General features: G+C 38.1%; 2 protein-coding genes, 1 long non-coding RNA gene and 1 pseudogene across 7 annotated transcripts in view; 2 read left to right on the forward strand and 2 right to left on the reverse strand.

The window, feature by feature from the left end:
- Positions 1-6224, forward strand: part of RAD50 (DNA repair-recombination protein (RAD50)) — a 49104-nt gene extending 42880 nt beyond the window's left edge. The window contains exons 21-27 of one of the 3 annotated variants that reach the window (XM_039115875.3): positions 3647-3772; positions 3859-3911; positions 4379-4529; positions 4605-4667; positions 5219-5352; positions 5439-5567; positions 5731-6224. In XM_039115875.3, the coding sequence (XP_038971803.2) occupies positions 3647-3772; positions 3859-3911; positions 4379-4529; positions 4605-4667; positions 5219-5352; positions 5439-5567; positions 5731-5770 (696 nt within the window). In that variant the 3' untranslated portion in view covers positions 5771-6224. Of the gene's footprint in view, positions 1-3646; positions 3773-3816; positions 3928-4378; positions 4530-4604; positions 4668-5218; positions 5353-5438; positions 5568-5730 lie in introns of those variants that run through there. The other 2 variants (XM_088708212.2, XR_015971829.2) reach the window with 2 other exon arrangements.
- Positions 6225-10071: 3847 nt separating this feature from the next.
- Positions 10072-13376, reverse strand: LOC103702495 (Plasma-membrane choline transporter family protein). Of its 3 annotated transcripts, none has more exons than XM_026802754.4 (5): positions 13164-13376; positions 12760-13068; positions 11753-12664; positions 11439-11672; positions 10072-11334 (listed from the first exon to the last, which is right to left on the reverse strand). In XM_026802754.4, exons 1-5 carry the CDS (start codon positions 13179-13181, stop codon positions 11155-11157), a joined length of 1653 nt encoding a protein of 550 aa, XP_026658555.4. In that variant the 5' UTR covers positions 13182-13376; the 3' UTR covers positions 10072-11154. The 3 variants fall into 3 exon arrangements, with proteins under 3 accessions (XP_026658555.4, XP_008783169.4, XP_026658556.4); XM_008784947.6 differs by having other exon boundaries at positions 12760-13071; positions 13164-13337; XM_026802755.4 differs by lacking the exon at positions 13164-13376 and having other exon boundaries at positions 12760-13157.
- A 1071-nt stretch (positions 13377-14447) lies between these two features.
- On the reverse strand, positions 14448-21110 carry LOC149751514 (uncharacterized). The gene is made up of 2 exons (XR_016398058.1): positions 20989-21110; positions 14448-15897 (listed from the first exon to the last, which is right to left on the reverse strand). It is a non-coding gene; the product is annotated as an uncharacterized LOC149751514 (long non-coding RNA).
- LOC148700359 (uncharacterized) lies at positions 17626-18363 on the forward strand (annotated as a pseudogene).
- Positions 21111-21113: the final 3 nt, after the last annotated feature.

Genomic DNA, 21113 nt, shown 5'->3' on the forward strand with positions numbered 1-21113 from the left:
TTTGTAGTCCTGGTGATTGTAAGATTTACTTGGCCAAATGATATGGGTCACTCAGTCTATATAACTTCTGTTAATATAACCAAAGGGAACATAAATTTCATTTCAAAGAATAAACAAGAACAAAAACAAATAACGCTAAAGGATAGAGATAGATAAAAGTTATTGCATAAGGCTCTTTGAACAGGATACTTGGAGTCAGACTGAGTGTTTTCAAAAAGGAGAAGGCTTCATTCATTTATATTAATAAGATTTTGGGTCTCTATGAACATCTAACAATCCTAATTAGTTGATGGCCTTTGGACAGATTCAAGGTCATAAAACAAACAAGAAATCAAGTGAATATTGGACCATAAGGGGTTGGTCCGACTTTGTGTAATTAGCAATCCCAAACTACAAGGCTGTATGCACTGGCCATAGGATGCTGAACAAGCACTGCATTCAATTGATATTTGTTTTGAGCCGAAACTACTATCTACTAAATCTGTTAAGAATGCAAGACATTCATCAGAGTTGGTTTCTTGAATACTGCACTTGACTCAACTTTTAATCAGATTCATTGCATATGGATAGCATCAGATAGTTGGTGTTGATTGTGTATGAGATATAAAACTACTATTTTGCTGATGATTTTATTTGAACTTCTAATTCCCACCACTTAAAATATTCAATCATGCACAGGCTGTTTAAAGCATAAAATTTCAAATGGTAAATACAGCCTGCCTCACCACTGTATTATTATCCAGCATCTCATTTTCCCATCATTACAATTTGAATGTTATAAGTTTTGTGGTTCATGTTAAACAAGCATTTGTCAGACTCAAGGCTAACTTGTTCTGAGACTGCAAACATACTAATGATGCTTAGAAATGAATGTTATTCATAACTGTTAATTTCCTGTACTGCACTTGGACTTGAAAATTGACTGCATGCTCATGGATACATTAGGTAGTTGCATGAGGCTTCCACATTCGATTTAAAACTACTAGTTTACTGTTGATGCCTTCTGGACTATGTAGTTATATGCAGCTTGTCTAGTCTTGCTGTTGATGCTGCTGGGACTTTCAATTCCCTTCCTTTCGAGCATAAGATTTCCAAATATGCATAAGCAGTTAGAAGCATAAAATCAGTAATCTGGCAAATACAACTTACCTTTGTCAATTAAATGTTTGATTTTATGGTGTATTTTCAATTCATGATTAATGAGCTCAGATAAAAAATTGTGCCATCAGAATTCTAATGTAACTTTCATATTGAAATAAGGAGAGGCATTAGCTCATTGATCAGCATCTGTTGCATTATTTTGACCTGGTATGATGAAACATTGTGATCGTCACCATTTAATGCTATAAAGCCAACTAACAAAAAACCGGTCAACAAGATAACCATAAGCATTACTCTAATTTCTCTAATTTTCAAGCTTTTTTGCCAACTATTTGGGCTTGGCTTTATAAACCCTCTTTGGCCAAGCATTCATAATCAGGGCTACCCTGGATGTTATTATTATATATAAAAATAGATGTATCATTATTATAATTAACTTCCAAGAATAGATAGCATGCTAGAAGTTAAAATACTCACTAGCTGGATTAAGGCTCTTTTACCTAATATATATGCAAAAATGGGCAAATGTTGTTTGGAAGCTTCCATGTTTAGCATCTGAACCATGGTCTGATGAATCGGCCCATACTGGCTGGGTCGGACCGGTCTGGCCTGTAACCGGTACGCCGGAGCAGTGGAAACCGGTACGGGCCGAACCCAGCCGGAGTCGGGGAAGACGAAGAGAAGGGGAGAGAGAGCAGGGAAGAGAGGGAGGGAGGAGTGGCCTCCGCCGCCTGCGGAGGGCCGGGGGGGCGGCGGAGCCCGCGGGGGTGCGGCGGAGGCCGCGGAAAATAATATAGGAATTTGTAAGTAAAGTTGACAACCGATTTGCAGACTTTACTTAAAAATTCTCAAATTAAAAAACCGTGGCCGCGTCCTCGGCCTCTGCCACGCCCCTGCGGGCTCCCCTGTCCTCCCCCGGCCTTCGCCGCCCCCCCGCGATCCTCCGCGAGCGGTCTCTCCTCCCTCCCTCCCTCGCTCTCTTGTTCTCTTCTTCTTTTCCGGCTCCGGCAAGATAGAGTGTTCCAGTTCGGTACCGTTTAAACCGGTCCGAACCGGAACTGTGCCGGTCCGGTAGGTGACCAATATGCCTATCGGTACCGGTACAGCAAACCTTGATCCGAACTCTCATTTATGTCTAAATTTTGTTACTTAGTCTGTTCAAGTATACACAAGGTATCATTTTTAGATACATAGGTTTGATGGAAAATTAATAAACCCAAAACTAAACAAGTTAGCCATATTGTTCAGCTAGAATTAACATCTCGTTCGAACAATTGTTTGTTGGCATTGAATTCCAATTTTGACCAATTTAGTAGAGGATGAGCCTTGGCGCAATAGTAAGTTTGTTCCATTGTGACCTGGAGGTCATATGTTCAAAACACGGAAATAATCTCTCCGCACATGGGGTAAGGATGCATACATCCAACCCCCCCTCCCTCTAACCCCGCAATGGTGAGAGCCTTGTCCATTGGGAAAATCCATCAGGATTGGGCTAGATTTCTTGTTGGATTCATGGATTGGGCAGCCCATTTGGGTATGGCCCATATCAACCCATCAACCCCCTACTCTGAATCTTGTTGGAGGGGGTAAAAGCCCTCCACAGGTCCTTTTCCTTCCTGCCGACCAACAAGTCCCCATGCTGGGATTTATGCTAGGACTTGGGCAGGCTCTTATAAGACTGTAGGTTGGGCAGGCAAACGGGTCTGATTCCTGTAGGATATTCCTGCAGGAATGCCCAAACAAGCCCTTGGTGTGAAACAAAAGCTCATGTAAGTGCACTTGGTGGTTTAGGAAAGCATGTAGTCACCATAGATCATGATAGCTAAATAATTCTGATGCCTAACCTCACCACTGCTACTAAATGTAAAGCGTTGAAGGCATCCAATCTTACATGGCAAATGCCCTATATATTGCTGTAGTTGACACACTTTTTCTAAGAAGAGGAGTTGCTGGGTTCAAGTCTTGGGTAGCACATCCACGAGTATTTGAACCTGGGGAATTTACACCTTGCGGCTCCCACTCCCTTCCACTCACCAAAAAAAGGTTGCTAAACCTTCCTGCCACTTGGATATTCTGAAAAATTGAATGATCATGTGGCCACTTTTTATTTGACCTCAAGATCAATACGTGACACATACCCTTTATTGTTTATGATTGTGTTTATAGAAATACCCATGATATATTTCAGAATATATCTGAAATTACAAAATGGTTTCAAGGGCATATATCTAGTCTGACTTTCTCATAGTTTTTAGGAAGGAAAACCTAAAATGAGGAAGTAATCATCAGTCTCTGATGCACTAGATTTTATGTAGCTTATTTCATGAGTCTTCTAGAATCTGTGTTTGGTTTCTCTGATCTATTTTCATTGCATAACTTCATTTGATAATGGCAATATGGTGCATGTTACAAACTTCTATTGCTTTTATATGACAATATTTCTTTCAAGTAAATCTTTGTTATTTTATTGTTTGTGATAGTAATTTCTTATATTGTCACTGGTCCACTTCAAAGATGGTTTTGACTTACCCTGTGATTTCTACAGCTGAATAGATGTCATGGGACACTTTCAGTTTATCAAAGTAATATATCAAAGAACAAACTTGAACTCAAACAGAAACAATACAATGACATTGACAAGAGATACTTCAATCAGCTTGTCCAACTTAAGGTAGATATCTCCTTTTATATTTTGCAATGCTTTTAACTTCTCAGGTTCTTCCATTGGAAGCCCTTGACTGATTGATTCTGTTGCAGACAACTGAAATGGCAAATAAAGATCTGGATCGCTACCACAATGCACTTGATAAGTGAGCACTCAACAAGGTTTTTCATGTTTTCTATGCTTATAGTATGTAATGTCTGTCTTGCGTGATGGTTTAGAGATCAAAATATATATGAACTTCCATTGCAATGCCATTAGCAATTAGGGGCTTCTTGCTATATTCTAGATTAAAATTCGGGTCTGCTTATCACCGTGAAGGTTTGCTGTTCCATTTTCATGTGCAGACTTAAGACACTGAAATTGGTATACGAGGATCTGTCACTCTAGTTTCGACTGCAAAAATTCTAGTTTAACTTTTTTGTGGGGGTATTTGTGAGTTCCAAATAGCTAGTTCTGGTATTCTTAAGATTTCTGTAAAGCTTGATTATATGTGCTGACAGATTCTCCACGAGCAATAATATTCAAAGCCATGCACAATATCCCTTGCCTTTTCCCATAATTGTTCTTCTGATGCAATCCGGCGGGCCTAATGACTTTTGTGGTCTGTCTTAGGGCGCTAATGCGGTTCCATACTATGAAAATGGAGGAAATAAATAAGATAATCAGGGAACTATGGCAGCAAACATACAGAGGGCAAGATATTGATTACATAAGTATTCATTCTGATTCTGAGGGTGCTGGCACTCGATCATACAGCTATAAAGTAAGTAAAAAGAATTATAACTTTGCACAAATGAGTTGAGCACATTACTCATGAATCTGATGTCATGTTCTTCAGGTCCTAATGCAGACTGGTGATGCTGAGCTGGAAATGCGGGGAAGATGTAGTGCCGGTCAGAAGGTAAGCGTCAAGGTCCGCCGTACCGGTACCGGTCGGCGTACCGGTGGCGGGCCGGACCGGTACGGTACTGGTCTGGTCCGGTACGTACCGGCCGGTATCGGTACAGTACCGGCCGGTACCGCGAGCCAAAAACCACAGCTCCTCGCGCTGTGGTTCATAAAAAAAAAAAAAAAACGGTACCGACCGGGTCGGCGCTTCGTACCGACCGGTACGGGCTTCGTACCGGCCAGTTCGTACAAGAAAATCGGAGATACCGGTTTTCTTGTGGTTCCGGTACTAGTCTAGGACCAGACCGGTACGTACCGGCCCGTACCGGCCGGTACGGCATTCCATGGTAAGCGTTAATTAGGTCTGTATTAGCATGGTTTCTTGCCCATAGAATTTTGTCTCAAATGGTACTTTGATTCGATTTGATGGGTACTGTCTTTTTTCTCAAAAAAAAGAGAAAGGACACTTATCATTGGAATGCACTCTTAATTGTGGGATGAGATTCTGTGGCTTGAGTCAAATAGCATACCCTATGGTGTTAACTGTACTTAGGTTATGCTCAGGTCCTTGCTTCACTTATAATAAGGTTGGCGCTGGCAGAAACTTTTTGTCTGAATTGTGGAATCCTAGCATTGGATGAACCAACCACCAACTTGGATGTGCCAAATGCAGAAAGTCTTGCTGCAGCTCTCTTAAGGTAATTCTTTACCATATCTTTTATCATAAATGACAAAAAGCTGTATCTGCTATTAAATTGAATTTTTTATTTCTTGCTTTGTTTAGAATTATGGAAGACCGTAAGGGTCAGGAGAATTTTCAGTTGATAGTAATTACTCATGATGAGAGATTTGCTCAGCTGATTGGTCAACGCCAGCATGCCGAAAGATATTACCGGGTCACAAAGGACGAACAGTAAGTCTCGGCTAAATCATTTATCTTTCACTTGTATTATTTTACCTAAATCCACCCTGGGTCTCTTTTCTTTCACTTGTATTATTTTACCTAAATCCACCCTAGGTCTCTTTTATTCTTTTATCTTTTATCTCATTGACCGTTTTCAAATCTTGATGTCCAGTCAACACAGCATTATTGAAGCCCAAGAGATATTTGATTGACAGAATGAGACTCAAAATTGGGATAAAGGTTCTCAGCATGTACAAAAGGAATTGATGCGGATGCTGCGCCGATCTATTGCCCCCTTGTATGAGCAGCACTAAGCAAGTTGCTTTGTTGAAATTCCTACATGACCAGAGAAAGACCATATAGGGAAAATGCTTACTGAACTACACCCTCTTTTGGACAAAGTAATGATCCCAAATTGTAATTTAAATGTATCCGGAAGGCATATTCAGAGCGGCATTGCCTGAAATTTAGTTTTGTGAATTCTGTATACAGACAGTCCGACCAGTCTTGCTCATAGATCGATGGCTAATTACTTTTAACAGTAACAGGGTTCTCTGCTGAGTGGTATGGGTTTTGTTTAATATAGTCAGGCCTGTAACGTTGATCAGCTTATTTGATCAGCATGATCATATTAAATCAAGTTGAAATCAATTGAGATTAAATCAAGCTTAGTTCAAGTTTAAATGAAAGCTTGCTTCTTGATTTCATGTTTTGGTTCAAAGTTTAGCTCAGGTATAAACTAAAATTTATTTGTTCCAAAGTGAAAAGAACGCCAATTCAAACTTTCATTAAAAACGTATTATATATGATATATATATATATATATAATTTAAATGTATTCGAGTTTTTTCTAGCCGAGCTCGATCAAGCTGGGTCAATTATTGTTTCGTATTGAGATTAAATTCAAGGCCATTTTGCTAGCTCAAGCTTGATTTGCTTAGCTTCAAATCGAGCTTAATTTGAGCATTTTGTTTCAAGCCAAGCCAAAGTGGAGCTCGGCCTCTACCAGCACCATCTACATGCATGTATGCATTTGATAATAACGAAATTCCAGGGTTTGGGGATCCATGATCTCAACCAATTTCCATCTATTATTTTTGCATTCAGTACTCTTGCAGTGCTTGTGATATATCTATATTTTGTTTTTCCAATTTCATATTAGATCTGCAATTTGGTTGACGACTTTGTGCCCTGCTGCTCGTTTGCATGTACTTCACATTTCGTTGCTCTTCTGAAGTTGATTTTGTCCCTCGTAGTTATTCAGCAGTGCATTTTTTCTTTTGATATGAATAAATGCACGCATGCACCTACCAAATTTCTGCTACATAATTTTGGGTTAGAGCCTCAAAGGCGTTGAGATCATGACACTGCCTTCTCGACAATGCGGAAATATTTGATTTGGCATCTTCATGACTTGATGCATGATTTCGTGACCGTTGACTCATGGCAAGGTCCCTAGTTAGAATCATTTGCTAATCATGACTAAGATCAGTATTTCCTGTTTCTTGCATGAGGTGGATATTATCATCCAATTTTTGGATGATACAGCCCCATGCTACTCTAGACAAGAGGCAGGGTTTGATTCCATAGAGTGTTAGCCTTTGTTTCAACAACTATTACACTAATAATATGTTTGGTTGGAGAGAGTTGAGCTCTGAAATGAAAATGAAAATGAAAATAGGTCACTCCCATTCCAATCATTTAGTTAGGAAAAGTTACATTCTGATTCTAATTTTAAAAAAATAGGAATGCCCCAATCCATCAAAACCGAATTCTAACTTTTTCTCAGTATTCAAATCCTATTTCGATTTTGATTTCGATTATGGCTATGAACAAAATATATCGAAAAATATGATCATTCTTATTCCGATTTTAATTCTGGGCGTCAATTAAATACACCTTAACTCTTGATTTTTTGTGGAGGGCTTGGTCAACCCATGGTGCATTGGTTTCGGCCTGGATATATGGGGTGGAAATCAAAGACTCATTTGGTACTAGCAGTCTTGCTACAGCCCAGATATTTGTAGCTCTAGCTCCACATAAAATATTTTTTTCTATTTATTAGTAAAAAGGCACTCACAGCACAATTGAGAGGGCAATTGTGTAAGAACATTACCTGTCCAATTTGAAGGTAAGATGAATCTAGTGACAACATTTTTCCTACTCCACTATATCAAGTATAATCATATAAATTAATCCAAATACGTTTTATGCTTCAATGGGCAATGAATGTAAATTATATGTCACCTTTTGGCATATTCCCTTTGTCCCATGCCAATCACATCTCCAAAAGTAAGGATCAGGAAACATCACACATGACATCATAAATGCACGTTGTATATAAATTCAATTTCTTGCTGCGTGCGCTAACACGCCTACCATATGCTTTCGGCTCACGTCAGCATGGGCGCATGAGCATTGTACTTTTAGCATAGTAGAGGAGAATATGAAATAATTAATAGTAGGCTATCATTCCGCATGGGATAAGAATATATTATATAGAAATGTTATAATTTTAATATAATGCATATTAGCTTATATTTTTTTGGATAAGTAAAACTTCCAGATTAAAAAAAAAAAATATTTAGAAAACTTTTATTTTGGTAGAGAAAGAAATATTTTTTCATGATAAGATTAGTTTGAAATTTATAATGCGCTTGCCTAGTTTTTGGATTTTTTCTGAATTTTAGAAAAAAACTTTCTCCTATCATTTAATAGATATAGAAAAAATAATTTAACTTTTATTGTATCAATTATAAATATTAAAATAGCTTTTTAGAATTCAATTTTAAACATCATTTTAGTTGATATAATTTGGTGACTAAGAGGAAAAACATGATAGTATTTTATTCAAAATCAAATATGTAAAAGCTATACTTCTTTTAGCTATAGAAGAGGTTTGGGCAGAATTTTTTTGAAATTAAAAGAAAATTGTACATGAATGTTCTAATTATTATTGGCAGAGCTCAAAATTAAATGGAATTTGGTAATTCAAACGAATGGGTGAGAGTTGCGGTTAGAGATTTGTTGCTAAAGTTACATGAAACTTAATCTTCAAATTATCCTTGATCTAATTGATTATACAGTAAGGTGTAACAAAAAAGGTCAAGCTTCATATAGACCCAAAAGACCCTTCAATGTTAGTTCACAGGAACTAAAAATCATGATAGAAACAACTAGTCCCTGCCGAATTATGATTTGTTGCTTAGGGCAAGGCCTAAACTAACATATGTTAGGTTAGAAGGTAACGATAATCAAGCAAACTCTAGGATCTTCTAGAGTGATAGATTGAACACGTAACATGACAAGTTATATTTGTATTCTACTTCCATATTAGATATGAAAATAAAGATTGTTATACAAATAAAAATATTTAGTTTAATTTAAACATCCTCTTAGTGGTTATGTGATCCGCTTAGACACTTGGCTTTTGGATTTTCGAATCCTTGGTGGTGCAATCCCAAGAATTTAGACCTAGGTAATCATTATACATGTTGGTCTCCTTCCCTCGCTCTCGCAAAAAAAAAAGGAGAAAAATCTTAATATTATTATTATAAATTATATAAGAATAGATTTTACAAAAAAACAATATGTAAGTATTGATTTTACGAAAACAATGAATTTCTTTTGCAGATTAATGATTGTATTTTGGAATCCTCAAACGATTATACATGAGTGAAAATAAGGAAAAAAAAAGGGAATAGAATAGAAGAAAGAGGAAAGCAAAATCTTTGCAGAGTTATTGCAAAAAAACAAAAAATAAGACTCTTAAATCTCAAAAACTATATGTGAAAAACTATTTGTAAAAAAATATTAAGGACTCATTTGGTTCATAAAAAAGAAGAAGAAAAAGTGTGATTAATGAAAAAACAAAAAAATATTTTTTATTTGATTGGAGTTTTTAAAAAAGAGAGATAGGAAAGTAAGAGTAAGATTTCTATGTTTTATAGAAAAGAAGACTCCATGGCAGATATGAAAAGCTACTTTTTCATTGATTGGATATTGAGATTTTTTTTTTTTCCAAAAGTATTCTTAAGTTATCAAAAATTTGAGGGTATAATAGGTATTTCATATAATTTTTTTAAAAAAATAGATACTCAACCAAATATAAGCTATTCTGAAATGTATCTTTTTTTCATGATCAACCAAACGTACCAAAATCATTTTTTCAGGCATTATAGTCTCAGGAATCATTTTTCTAGAAATGTATTCCATTATAAAAAAAAAAAATCAAATGGGTCCTAAATAGCCCAACACATAAGCGAGCTAAGAAGCTGCAGCGAAGCATCTTTAGCACGAGCCCAAAACCGATTTATTTATAAACTATGAACTTCAGATTCCACAGCCAGCAAATCATATACCGAACCCTCATTCATGATTCACCTTGCATATTTTAAAGTGAAACATCAACTTATACCTTCATTAATTATATGCCTCGCAAGCATACCAGATACCAATAAATAAAACCCAGGCATCACATGTCCGTATCCAAAAAGATAGCTATAATACCAACTTTCTTTTGTTTAAATCACATCTTATAGTTTTTCTCCATTTACATCAGCAAACATACCTCCACTTGCTACACAAACGACACCACAAAAAACTTTTATTTGCTTTGCGGACATCATCTCCCACCCTGGAATCAAAGGTGGACCTTCTCCCACCACCCATGGTAAAATATAATGGCTTACATGACAGTAGCCAATCATGCAAGAGTTCCAAGGCCTTCTTCCCTTCAAAAAAAAAAAAAAAAAAAAAAACCTCCACAGTAAAAAATAAAATAATACCAAGAACTCACCATTCATTTGGTAGCAGCAAGAAGTGGGAGTCGCCTTCATCCCTTCCATCATCTCTCACCATTAACGTCCCCACCATTATCTCCACCACCCCAGCATTAACCTCTCACTCCCAAAGTTCCAAAGCTCATCCATCCATCCATCACTTTCCTCTTTCTCCAAAGCTTAGCTCAGAGTTGTTGTTGTCGTCGTCGTTGTCGCGGCATCGTAGATTCTTCTTTCGATTCCAGAAGGCACCACTTTCGTAGCAAAAGATGGAAAAGTCCACTTCCAAAGTGGGCTTCCTTTTCCCGTGCAACCTTTCCACCTTCCAGTCAAAAGCATGGCGTACGGGGCAATCCATCCCCCACCGGTGAACGGTGCCGCCGGGTGACCGTATTTTTTTTATATAAAAAAAACAGCAATTTATATAGCCCTAACATAAGTACATCATGCTAAATTTAAAAAAATTAAAAAAAAAATAAAATTGTCAATATCATCCAGATGAATTTTACGAAGTGCCGGACTACAAATGAAGCGACCCAATCTGCTGCTCTGCTCGTCTCCCGTAACACATATGCTGCCTGAAAGGAGGTAAACTCTTGGGCCAGTCTACGAATCTCATAGATCAGAAAGTAGTCAATCCCAAATCTGTCCATTCTTCGAATCCAACCAATCACCGTAGAGGAGTTTTCCTCGAGACACATCCTGTCAACACTGAGAACGCGTCTCGCATAGAAGATGCCTTTTCAAGCTGTCCGTAACTCCGCCCGGATAACAGTCAGATCGCAGGTACGCCGACACACCCTAGCGAAGCCGGTTCAGGTCCTGGGGACGCGCCGAGGGAACCGAGGCGTCGACACGACCGCTTCCCGGCCAGTCTCGATCATCTTGAGCCGGTCCGGGATGGTCGAGTCGAACAGCCTCGAACCGGGGTTCTCGGCGTAGCACACGTAGTAGCACGCCACGCACGCGTGCGGCAGCGCCATCCCAATCCTCGTCTAATCATTTCACGACACCCAAACTCTCTAATTAATGAATACGTCTCTTCTGGGGGAAACAGAGAAATTAAATACTTGCCATTAAAAACGAAAGTATAACTCACCATGAGATAACCTACGAAGAAGACGAGGAGGGAGACGGTGGCCGTGTACTTGCGGTAGGAGGAGAAGGTCCAGGAGGCTGCGAATATTACGCAGATGGCGCCGCTGCAGACGCCGGAGAGGAAGCAGATCGCGCTGGTGATGTCGGAGTCCGCGAGCTCCTCCATCCTCTGCCTCTCGAACAGTCCCCAGGTGCTCCGCGACGCCTCCACGAATCCCTTCCCGTACGCCGCGATCTATATAGAGGATGAATATGTGAGTAAAGAGTATGGGAGATTGGGGGAGGATTAGATTCAATGATGTATGGATTACGTACATGAACGAAGGCCCAGCTGTTGCCGTTGCGAAAGATGGACTCCATGACGTGGAGGCAGCAGTGGGCGCAGGAGAATAAGAACTCGTCCTCTCCCTCGAGAAGATTGAGGCCGCGGGCGATGATCCGGAGCGCCTCGATGCTCGGCACGAAGAAGGAGCCGAGAGAGGCGCTGCCGAGATTGATGGAAATGGCTCGCTGGAAGCTGAAATTGATGTCGGACTGCATCCCTCTCAGGTAGTAGAGAGCGATCACTCTGCTGACGGTTAAATTGGCTACGTTTCGCATCACCTCGGCGGTCCAGGCCAGGCTGACGACCAGAGCGATGATGGTGAGGGGAGGGTAGTAGAAGTTGAGGGCGCCGATGACGGCGAGGCACCAGAGGGAGATCCAGAGGAAGCCGGCGGCGAGCATGAGGTAGGTCGGGCCGTTGAGGTTCCGGAATTTCGCGGCGGGGAGGAGGGCCAGGTGGAAGACCCGGGCGGTGAAGCCGATTCGGCGGGTGACCCAGCAGGCGTATAGTCCGGTGCCGATGGAGAAGCCGATGAGGGCGACGCCCATGCCGGCGGTGGAGGGGAGGGAGAAACAGAGGAGGAGGATGCCGGCGGACATCGTGAAGCCGAAGGTGGACCACAGCACGAAGTGAACCATCACCCCCGGCCATGACCGAACCGCCTTCTGCCAGGCGAAAGCCAGGATCATGCTGAGCACGGCGGAGCACTCGATGGGAGGGAGCCAGAACTTGAGCCCCCGCTTCTCCTTCCGGGCGGTGTCGGAGCCGACGTCGACCACCCCCTGCACCGCCTTGAAGACGAAGAAGCACACGGCGGCGGCCACCACCACGAGGTGGAGCACGAACAGCGCGAGGCTGATTCTGTTGGTGTAGGCCCGCGAGTTGAGCGACGCCAGCGCCACCTTCTCGACCAAATTAATTTGAGGAATCGAATCAAAATCCCATCGTATATACGTTAATCCATGTGCCACCCGAAAAGAAATCGAGTATTATATACCTGAGGAGGGGCTCGGGTTTGCTGGAAGGCTGCGGCGGCGCCGCCGCCGGCGGTCGGAGGGGAGGCGCCGTGGGGGACGACCTGGATGGGGGTAACCGGATGCTGGGCTTGCAACCTGGTTACGCTCCTCTCCGCCGGAGGCTGAGACTGGGCCAAGGACTGAGAAGCCTCCACCACCACCTCCACCTCCTTCTTCTCTCCTTCTACCGCTTTAACGGCATCCATCTCTTGGCCTTCCTCTATCTTTTGGTCTCCTCCTTTCTCCTCCATCACGCCCATCTCTTCTTCCGCTGCTCCTCCTTCGATTACCTGCTAAAAGGACGAGGAGGTTGGCGGTGGGTTAGCTTATATAAAAATATATAGTAAGAGAAGAAAATCAAGAGGACAAGGTGTTAGGTTAGTACGGAGTCTGGAGTTTTCATCCGGGGGGAGGTTTCTTCTATGAGTCGGAGATGGCGGCCGGGGTCGTTGACGGCGTCCGTGCGGTGTTTTTTTTCTATGGTTGCAAGGTTGGGTCACGATGGTGGGGGGATAGATGGATGGATTCCTACCGTTGATGGCTTTTGGGTTCTGCTGCTGCTGCTTTTCTCTGGCTTCTCTCTTTATCTTGCCTCGTCAGCATTGTCACTAAAGAACGTACTAGTTTATTGTATTTTTCTGATTCACATTTGTCATGCTTTGATTTACATTATTTTATTTCTTTTTGGACGGTTCGGATTCGGGTTGGAGAGGACGATGGGGCCCAAGTCTGGATTAGGGAGCCTAAACAAGACTTATCTCGTTGGTGCGTGTGGGGTTCTCCGAGGGAGGTTCTCTTTTTTTTTGTTTTTCTTTCTTTGATGGTGCTGTCACGTAGCGCGAGTTGGGTGGTAGGCCAGAATTCCGTAAGAGTCGAATGTTGAATGGTGGTGACCGGTAAAACTTTGACAGTGATTTGGCGACCAGCTGCGGTCGAAGGAAGGAGGCTGAGAGGACCGGAAATTCGTGACCGACTTCGCCTGGCACATTTGGTACTACTCCGGTGTATATTTCATGGAGGGATGGAATCCTCTTTTTTTTTTCTTAAATATGGTAAGCATGCTAGCCATATGACCCATAATTTTTTTTCAACTATTTTTGAAATATAAAATAGTAATATAACAAATTATGAAAAGTAAACAACTTCAATAATTAAATTTTTTTGTTGTATATTAAGCAATTAAATTATAATTATTAATAATGGTACACCGGCATTTATATGACGAATGAAAAATTCTACGTAGGCTACGATTTCATATAGAAACATTCATCAATAATATTAGCATCCCAATGCTATGTGGAGTAAAAAAATTTCTCCTTATTTTAAACTATTTTTAAATGCAATATAATAATATCATATTAATATGATAAATTATAATAAATAGAAGGTTTTAATAGATAAATTTTAATTATATATTATGTAATAAATTTTAATAATGGCTAAGCACATTAATATTGGCATCATTAATATTTGTTGCATATTAGAAGCACATTAGTATTAGCTCCTTGATATATATTGCATATTAAGTAATAAACTTTATTGATGGATAAGTATATTAACGTTAGCATTATTATTACCAGCATCCATGTAGTGAATGGAGATAGAATCCGTACATTTTAGATATATATTAGCATATAACCCACACGATGCATGAGATACGGTTTTTAAAAAAAAAATTTCTTAAAATGCAATATAAAAATATAATAAAGTATATTAAATAAAAGGCTCAATAGCCACCTTTCTATCATACATTAAATAATTAAGTTTGAAGATGGTGAGCAGAAACTCTTGTCATTAATACTAATACTATTAATATCGATATCTACATAGTGAATAGACAATTCTGCATAAGGTGAGTCTTCATGAAAAAACTCTCATCATTAATATTGACATCATTAATATCAGCCCTATGTGCATGTACAACTTTTTCTCTTTTTTTCAAATATCCTTGATGTGTCTTCGAACCGACCACAGCTCATGCGAAGGGCCGGCCAACCAAAGATCACCATGAAGTCTCTGAATTGATAACTTAAGCCCGTCATATGGCAAGCCTAGAAGAGAAGAGCGTGGCCAACTTCGAATTTCAAAAATCTCCTATCTTGAACAGTCCTTGAGATCAAACCAACCAAACGAGCAAGATGTGATTCGTGTGCGAAATGCATGTACCGGATTCTCAAAATATGCAGAAGGCCTGCCAATCTCGACCGAGCCACATGACTGAATTTTGGGGCGACAGGTGCTCGCCTTCGCTATACAAGCTACATTCTGAAGGACCTTCCAAGTAAGTGTTCGGGTGTCCTGACAGACCACTAAGAACATTCTATATTCTCAGAGTATCATCCTAACTTAGGCTTCGGAGAGCCTCCCGTCAGCCACACTCCAGCAAGAGGACTTCTTCAGCTTTGTTGTTTCATATTGGAGCTTACTCACGGACCACGACCCTGGCTACAACCATCCACCATGAGTCGTAGCCCTGCACGATCTGAGCAGCTCATTATCGAGTCCTCCAACATCTCTCCCACTCGGTGCTTGGGACAGGCCAGTGTTGGAGGACCATGGATGAGGTAGGGTGTCCCTGGTTCGCATGGTGGTGAAGATGGACCCAAGATGGCAGCTTCGACGGAGGAGGAGGGGTCAGTTATAGCAAGGGGTCTAGTGTTCAGGCCGTGGCTTGCGACGGCCAAGATCTAGCAACCTAGAAGTCCTAAAAGTGGAGCTCGACTGAGGAAGATAATCGAGTCAACCCTGGAGTCAACCTCTAGACTAGGCTCGTCCCAGTCTAAGCCGAGTTCTTCAGGTTTGCCACTGGACTCTGATGGCTAGCAGAAGCCGGCGAAGGTGGCTCGTTAGTGGTCTCCAGAGAAGGTGTATCTTATCTTGGACTCGACTCAGAATGGAGGGAGAACAAGGCAACTCGATTCCAAGCCGAAGTTAGGGGCCGAGTCACAGAGCTAAACGGATCAAGCCTAAAGTAAGAGTGTGGTGGATCGGGCCAGTGGGCCTGGATGCATGGATGTGGCAATGCTAGAGGCCAGTTCTGGCTTGGGCCAACTTAAACGAGCCAGGAGCCCACCCACAAAATAGAGGCATGTGAGATGAATGGTTGTGGACCCGAGGGGCTGCAATTGGAAAAAGGATTATGTTACCATCAAGTTTTACTAGCAGTTCGAGATATATGATTCGAAATTATCAAAATTCAATAGCTATTTGTAGATAGCATGGGAATTTGGATCTATTTATCATATTTACTTGCAATGCACAATGGCCGGATATTCATGCTACTTTGAATCTAATTCTTGGTCAAAGACCCGAAGATAGACCGAATATTGTTAACAGGGTTTGTAAAATGAAACTTGAGGAATTGATGTTGGATATTATGAGAAAACAACATTTTGGAAAAATAGTTAGAGGTATGAAGTTCTTTTTTTACAATCAATTTTTCTATATATATTTAAGAATATGATTGCAGTTGATATTCTAATATGATATTTTTAATATTATTTGCAGCTTTGTACACAATAGAATTTCAAAAACACGGTTTACCACATGTTCATATCTTTCTTTAGTTAGATCCAAAACATAAATTTCCAAAAGCAACAGATATAGATTCTGTAATTTTTGCAGAAATACCTGACAAAATTACTGATCCAATTGGATATAAAAATGTTGTTAAGTTTATGATGCATGGTCCATGTGGATTAGACAATCCTAAATCTCCATGTATGATCAAAGGACAATGTTCAAATCATTTCTTGAGAAAATTTCAAAATGAGACAATGGTTGATGAAAATGGATTGCTATTTACAGGAGAAGGAATCATGAATGATATGTTATGAAAAATAGGGTTAAACTTGATAACAAATTTGTTGTTCCACATAATTTTGATCTGATTATACATTATCAGATGCACATAAATGTTGAATGGTGTAATAAATCAAGGATGATTAAATATTTATTTTAGTATGTCAATAAAGGTGCAGGTAGGACAAGAGCTGTTATAACAGAAAATGTCTTGATTAATAGTGACATTAGTGAGCAGTGATATGAACAAGTTGATGAAGTTAAAAGCTATTTAGACTGTAGCTATTTGTCAGCATATGAAGCTATATGGAGATTATTTCAATTTGATATTTATTTTTGAGAACCAATTATTGAGTGATTGGTTGTGCATCTCTCATGTATGAACAGAATCACCTATCATGGAAGTCAAGTTCATCATTCGTTGTTGCAAGAAAAGATGTAGAAAAAACAACATTTACCGAATAGATGGAAACTAATGAAATTTTTAAACATGCTCGAAACCTAACCTATGCTAAGTTTCCTACAAAATAGGTGTGGAATTCTAAGGACAAGATTTGGACGAGAAGAAAACGAAAAAGATGAATTGGCAGAATTGTTTATGTTCATCCCAATTCCGGTGAATTATATTATTTGAGAATGCTTTTAAATGTAGTTCAAGGACTTAAAAATTATGATAAGATTAGGACTGTAAATAGTATTATCCATCCTACATTCTAATCTGCATGTAATGCACTTGGTTTATTTAGTGATGATAAAGAATGGCACAGAGCATTGGATGAAGCTTCCCATTAGGCAATAGCATCTAAATTGAGACAACTTCTTATAACCTTCGTTGTTTACTATGAAGTAGCAAATCCAAGTAAATTATTGAAAATGCAGTGGAAAATTCTCGCAAATGATATCATTGGTAGATAAAAAAAAAATATGTTAGAAGTGCCTCATCCACAAATCCCAGAATCACAATTGAAGAATTATGTTTTTCCTGAACTAAAAAAATTGTTTAACAAAAATTGTTGTTCTCTTTTGTATTATAATCTTCCAATAATAGAATTATAGCAGAAGAAGTAAATAATAGACTATTGAGAGAGGAGCTAGATTATGATGTATATGAACTACAGCAAGAACACTTGGTATTATTCAACGGGCTGAACGAAGAACAAAAAATTATTTATGATGCTGTTTTGTATGTTGTAGATGAAGAAAAAGGTGGATTATTTTTTGTATATGGTCATGGAGGAATAGAAAAAACCTATCTCTAGAAAACAATGGTTTCAAAAATTCAATATGAAGGAAAATTATTTTGACCGTTGCTTCTTTTGGTATGGCATTGCTTTGGTTATCTAGTGGACAAACAACACATTCAAGATCCAAGATACCAATTTAGGTTGATGAATGTTCATGTAAAATAAAAAGGGATACTCAGCTTGCAAAACTAATTAACTCTGAGAGTTTAGTATTTTGGGATAAAGCTCCTATAAATCACAGAAAATGTTTCGAAGCGCTTGGTAGATCTTTAAAAGATATTTTGGAAAAAGGAGATTCAAGTACTGAAAAAAAATCAATCGGTGGAAAAGCTGTGCTTCTTGGAGGAGATTTTAGACAAGTTCTTTCTATGTTGTTGGAGAAAGTAGAGCAGAAGCAGTTGATGCATCGATAAGTCGATCATACTTATGGAATTACTGCAAGTTTTTTATTTTAAAAAAAATGTAATTGTTGAATAATAACTTGGATGAAGAATCCAAGATATCAATAGCTAATTTTGGTAGATGGATTCTGGATGTTGATGTTGGTGATGGAAAAGCTCCTACTATTAAACTAGAAGAAGATGAAGAAGAACCAACTTGGATAAAGTTTCTGGACAATCTACTTATAAAAACTGACAAAGATTATATTTAATATATTGCTTCTGCAACATATCCAAATTTTGAAGAAAATTGTGACAATTCTATGTATTTATAGGAGAAAGCTATCATCACACCTAAAAATGAAATTGTTGATGAGATAAATATGTATCTACTTGCTTTGGTGTTGGTGAAGAAAAAGTATTTTAAAGTTTCGATACAATATGCAGAATGTCGATAGATGTTGATGCCAAAAATGTTCTTTATCCTATTGAATTTGTAAACTCTTTAAATTCAACGATATTCCACATCATGACTTGAGGTTAAAAAAAGGTGTTCCGATAATGTTGCTACAAAATATTAATCAGAGTGCGGGCCTTTGTAATGGTACTAGATTAATAACGACACAGCTAACTACAAAAGTAATTGAAGCAAGAATCATCAGTGGTAGTCATATTGGTACTAAAGTTTACATTCTGCGTATTATTATGCAAGTAATAGAAATAAAATGATCGTTTATTTTCAAGAGAAGACAATTTTCAGTGAGACTTTGCTATGCCATGATAATTAACAAAAGTCAGGGTAAAATATTGAAAATAGTTGGATTATACCTGCCTAGGCCAATGTTGCTGATGGTCAGCTTTATGTTGCACTTTTATGAATTACATCACATATGGGGCTTAAGATTTTGATAAAAAAATGAATGTGCAAATCTTCATAATTATACAAAAAATATTGTTTATCGAGAAATTTTTTCTGACTTACTTTCAGGTAATATTTTACTACATATTAATATATTATGAATTATCAAATGTTGTTATTTTTTTGTCTACTTTCGTAGTTCTATATATATATATATATATATATATATATATATATATATATATATATATATATATATATATATATATATATATATATATATATATATATATATATATATATATATATATATATATATATATATATATATATATATATATATATATATATATATATATATATATATATATATATATATATATATAACACCAGCATAACAAGAGATATGGAATACAATTTGTTACCTCATTTATTGCTGAAAAAATGCAATTGGAAAATAAAAATCAGACTTGCAAGGGTTTGGGATTCAATAAATCCCAACATGGGCAACCAACTGCTGAGTGTTGATTATATCCTGATAGATGAATAGGTTATCACGACAAGTAATAGTTGCTTATCATTTTTTTATTTATATATGCATATATTGCCTTTATACTTTTGACAATTTTCTTTTATGTAGGGAACTATAATCCAAGCATCAATATGTAAGGAAGATGTTGTTCAATTCCGTGGCTTGCTAATCAAAGAATATATATATTTTTTCTTAAAAAATTCAATATTTTTTGAACAAAAAGAGTTTCAAAGCTGCTATGCATCGATATATTATATACATTAATAGATGGACAACCATCCAACAAATTGATAGTAATAGTAGCTCCATACCTCTGCAAAAATTCAACTTCATTGATTTTGATGTCCTCCAGCTTAGAAATTATAACGATCTTCATTTGGCACGTGTACATAAATCTTAGCCACCATTGCTTATTGGTATTAAAAAAAGAAGGATACAAATTTGCTATATTGATGCATTTAGTTTGCAGATGTCATCAGTCATATTGTGACTGTTGGATCTCTTGATCAAGTATTCGTCGGACAAAATTTGGTTTATTAAAAAAATTTAGAGATAGAAAATCTAGAGTAACATATATTTACTCAATTGCTTTTTGATTATCATTATACAAAAAATATTTTGTTCTCTTTTATTTTTTTCTATATTTGATTATTATGATGTTGTCGAATAACCATAAATCTTTAACAATCAAAAGGTGGTCATCACCTTTTGAGCCAAATTTGTTGAAGAGTTTAATCAAGACATTATTCGTGAAAAGGAGAGAGATGGTTCAGTTGTTATTATTTTGACTGGCTTGACCGTGAGAACGTATAAATGTATTTTTTTAGCTACAATATTTTTTGCTGCAAAAGTCAATATTGTAATTCTTAAAATACTTTTTCTATTTTGTATCTATAGAAAAAATATTCTTATCAACATCTTGGGCATCAAGATATTACATGGATATGCAAATGTTGGAAATACTGGAGTACTAAAACAGGTTATGACATAATATGAAATAAAATAATGTATTCAACAAAAAAGTTAGATTTATCCACTATGATCTAAATATGCCTATGAATTTGTATATAGGATTAAAGCATCAATGTCGATCCCTTATTAGATTTATGGAGCAAAAGCAAGAAATTATTATTAGCCCTCAATAAGGAAGTATTGCCAACACAAAAATAATTGAAGAATTGCTGAAATTGGATCCACATGATTATCAGGTGCGGTTTAAAATATGGTTATATCCGATAATTTGCTTGAGCAAGGATGTTCAATTATTTATTTATTTTAGGGGGTGAAATTTATGTGCAAGGCAACTTAAAAAATCGATTGACACCTCCTATGGTTAAGGGAAAATAATTATTAGAAGTCGGGCAAGAGGTTGAAGCCATTAAAAGTAGCATTACCTCCTACCGAAGTTCCTTCGTCTAGCGGACTTTTTGCAGGCTAGCTATCTCCACCTTGGCCAGGCGATTTAGCTCAATTCTTGCCGACCTTAGGGCCATCCGAGCTACGCTTTGACCTCGGTCTG

Source organism: Phoenix dactylifera, chromosome 12 (genome assembly GCF_051530095.1).
Source record: "Phoenix dactylifera cultivar Ajwa chromosome 12, Ajwa_hap1_PhDact_Kaust_v1.1, whole genome shotgun sequence".
Taxonomy (NCBI): domain Eukaryota; kingdom Viridiplantae; phylum Streptophyta; class Magnoliopsida; order Arecales; family Arecaceae; genus Phoenix; species Phoenix dactylifera.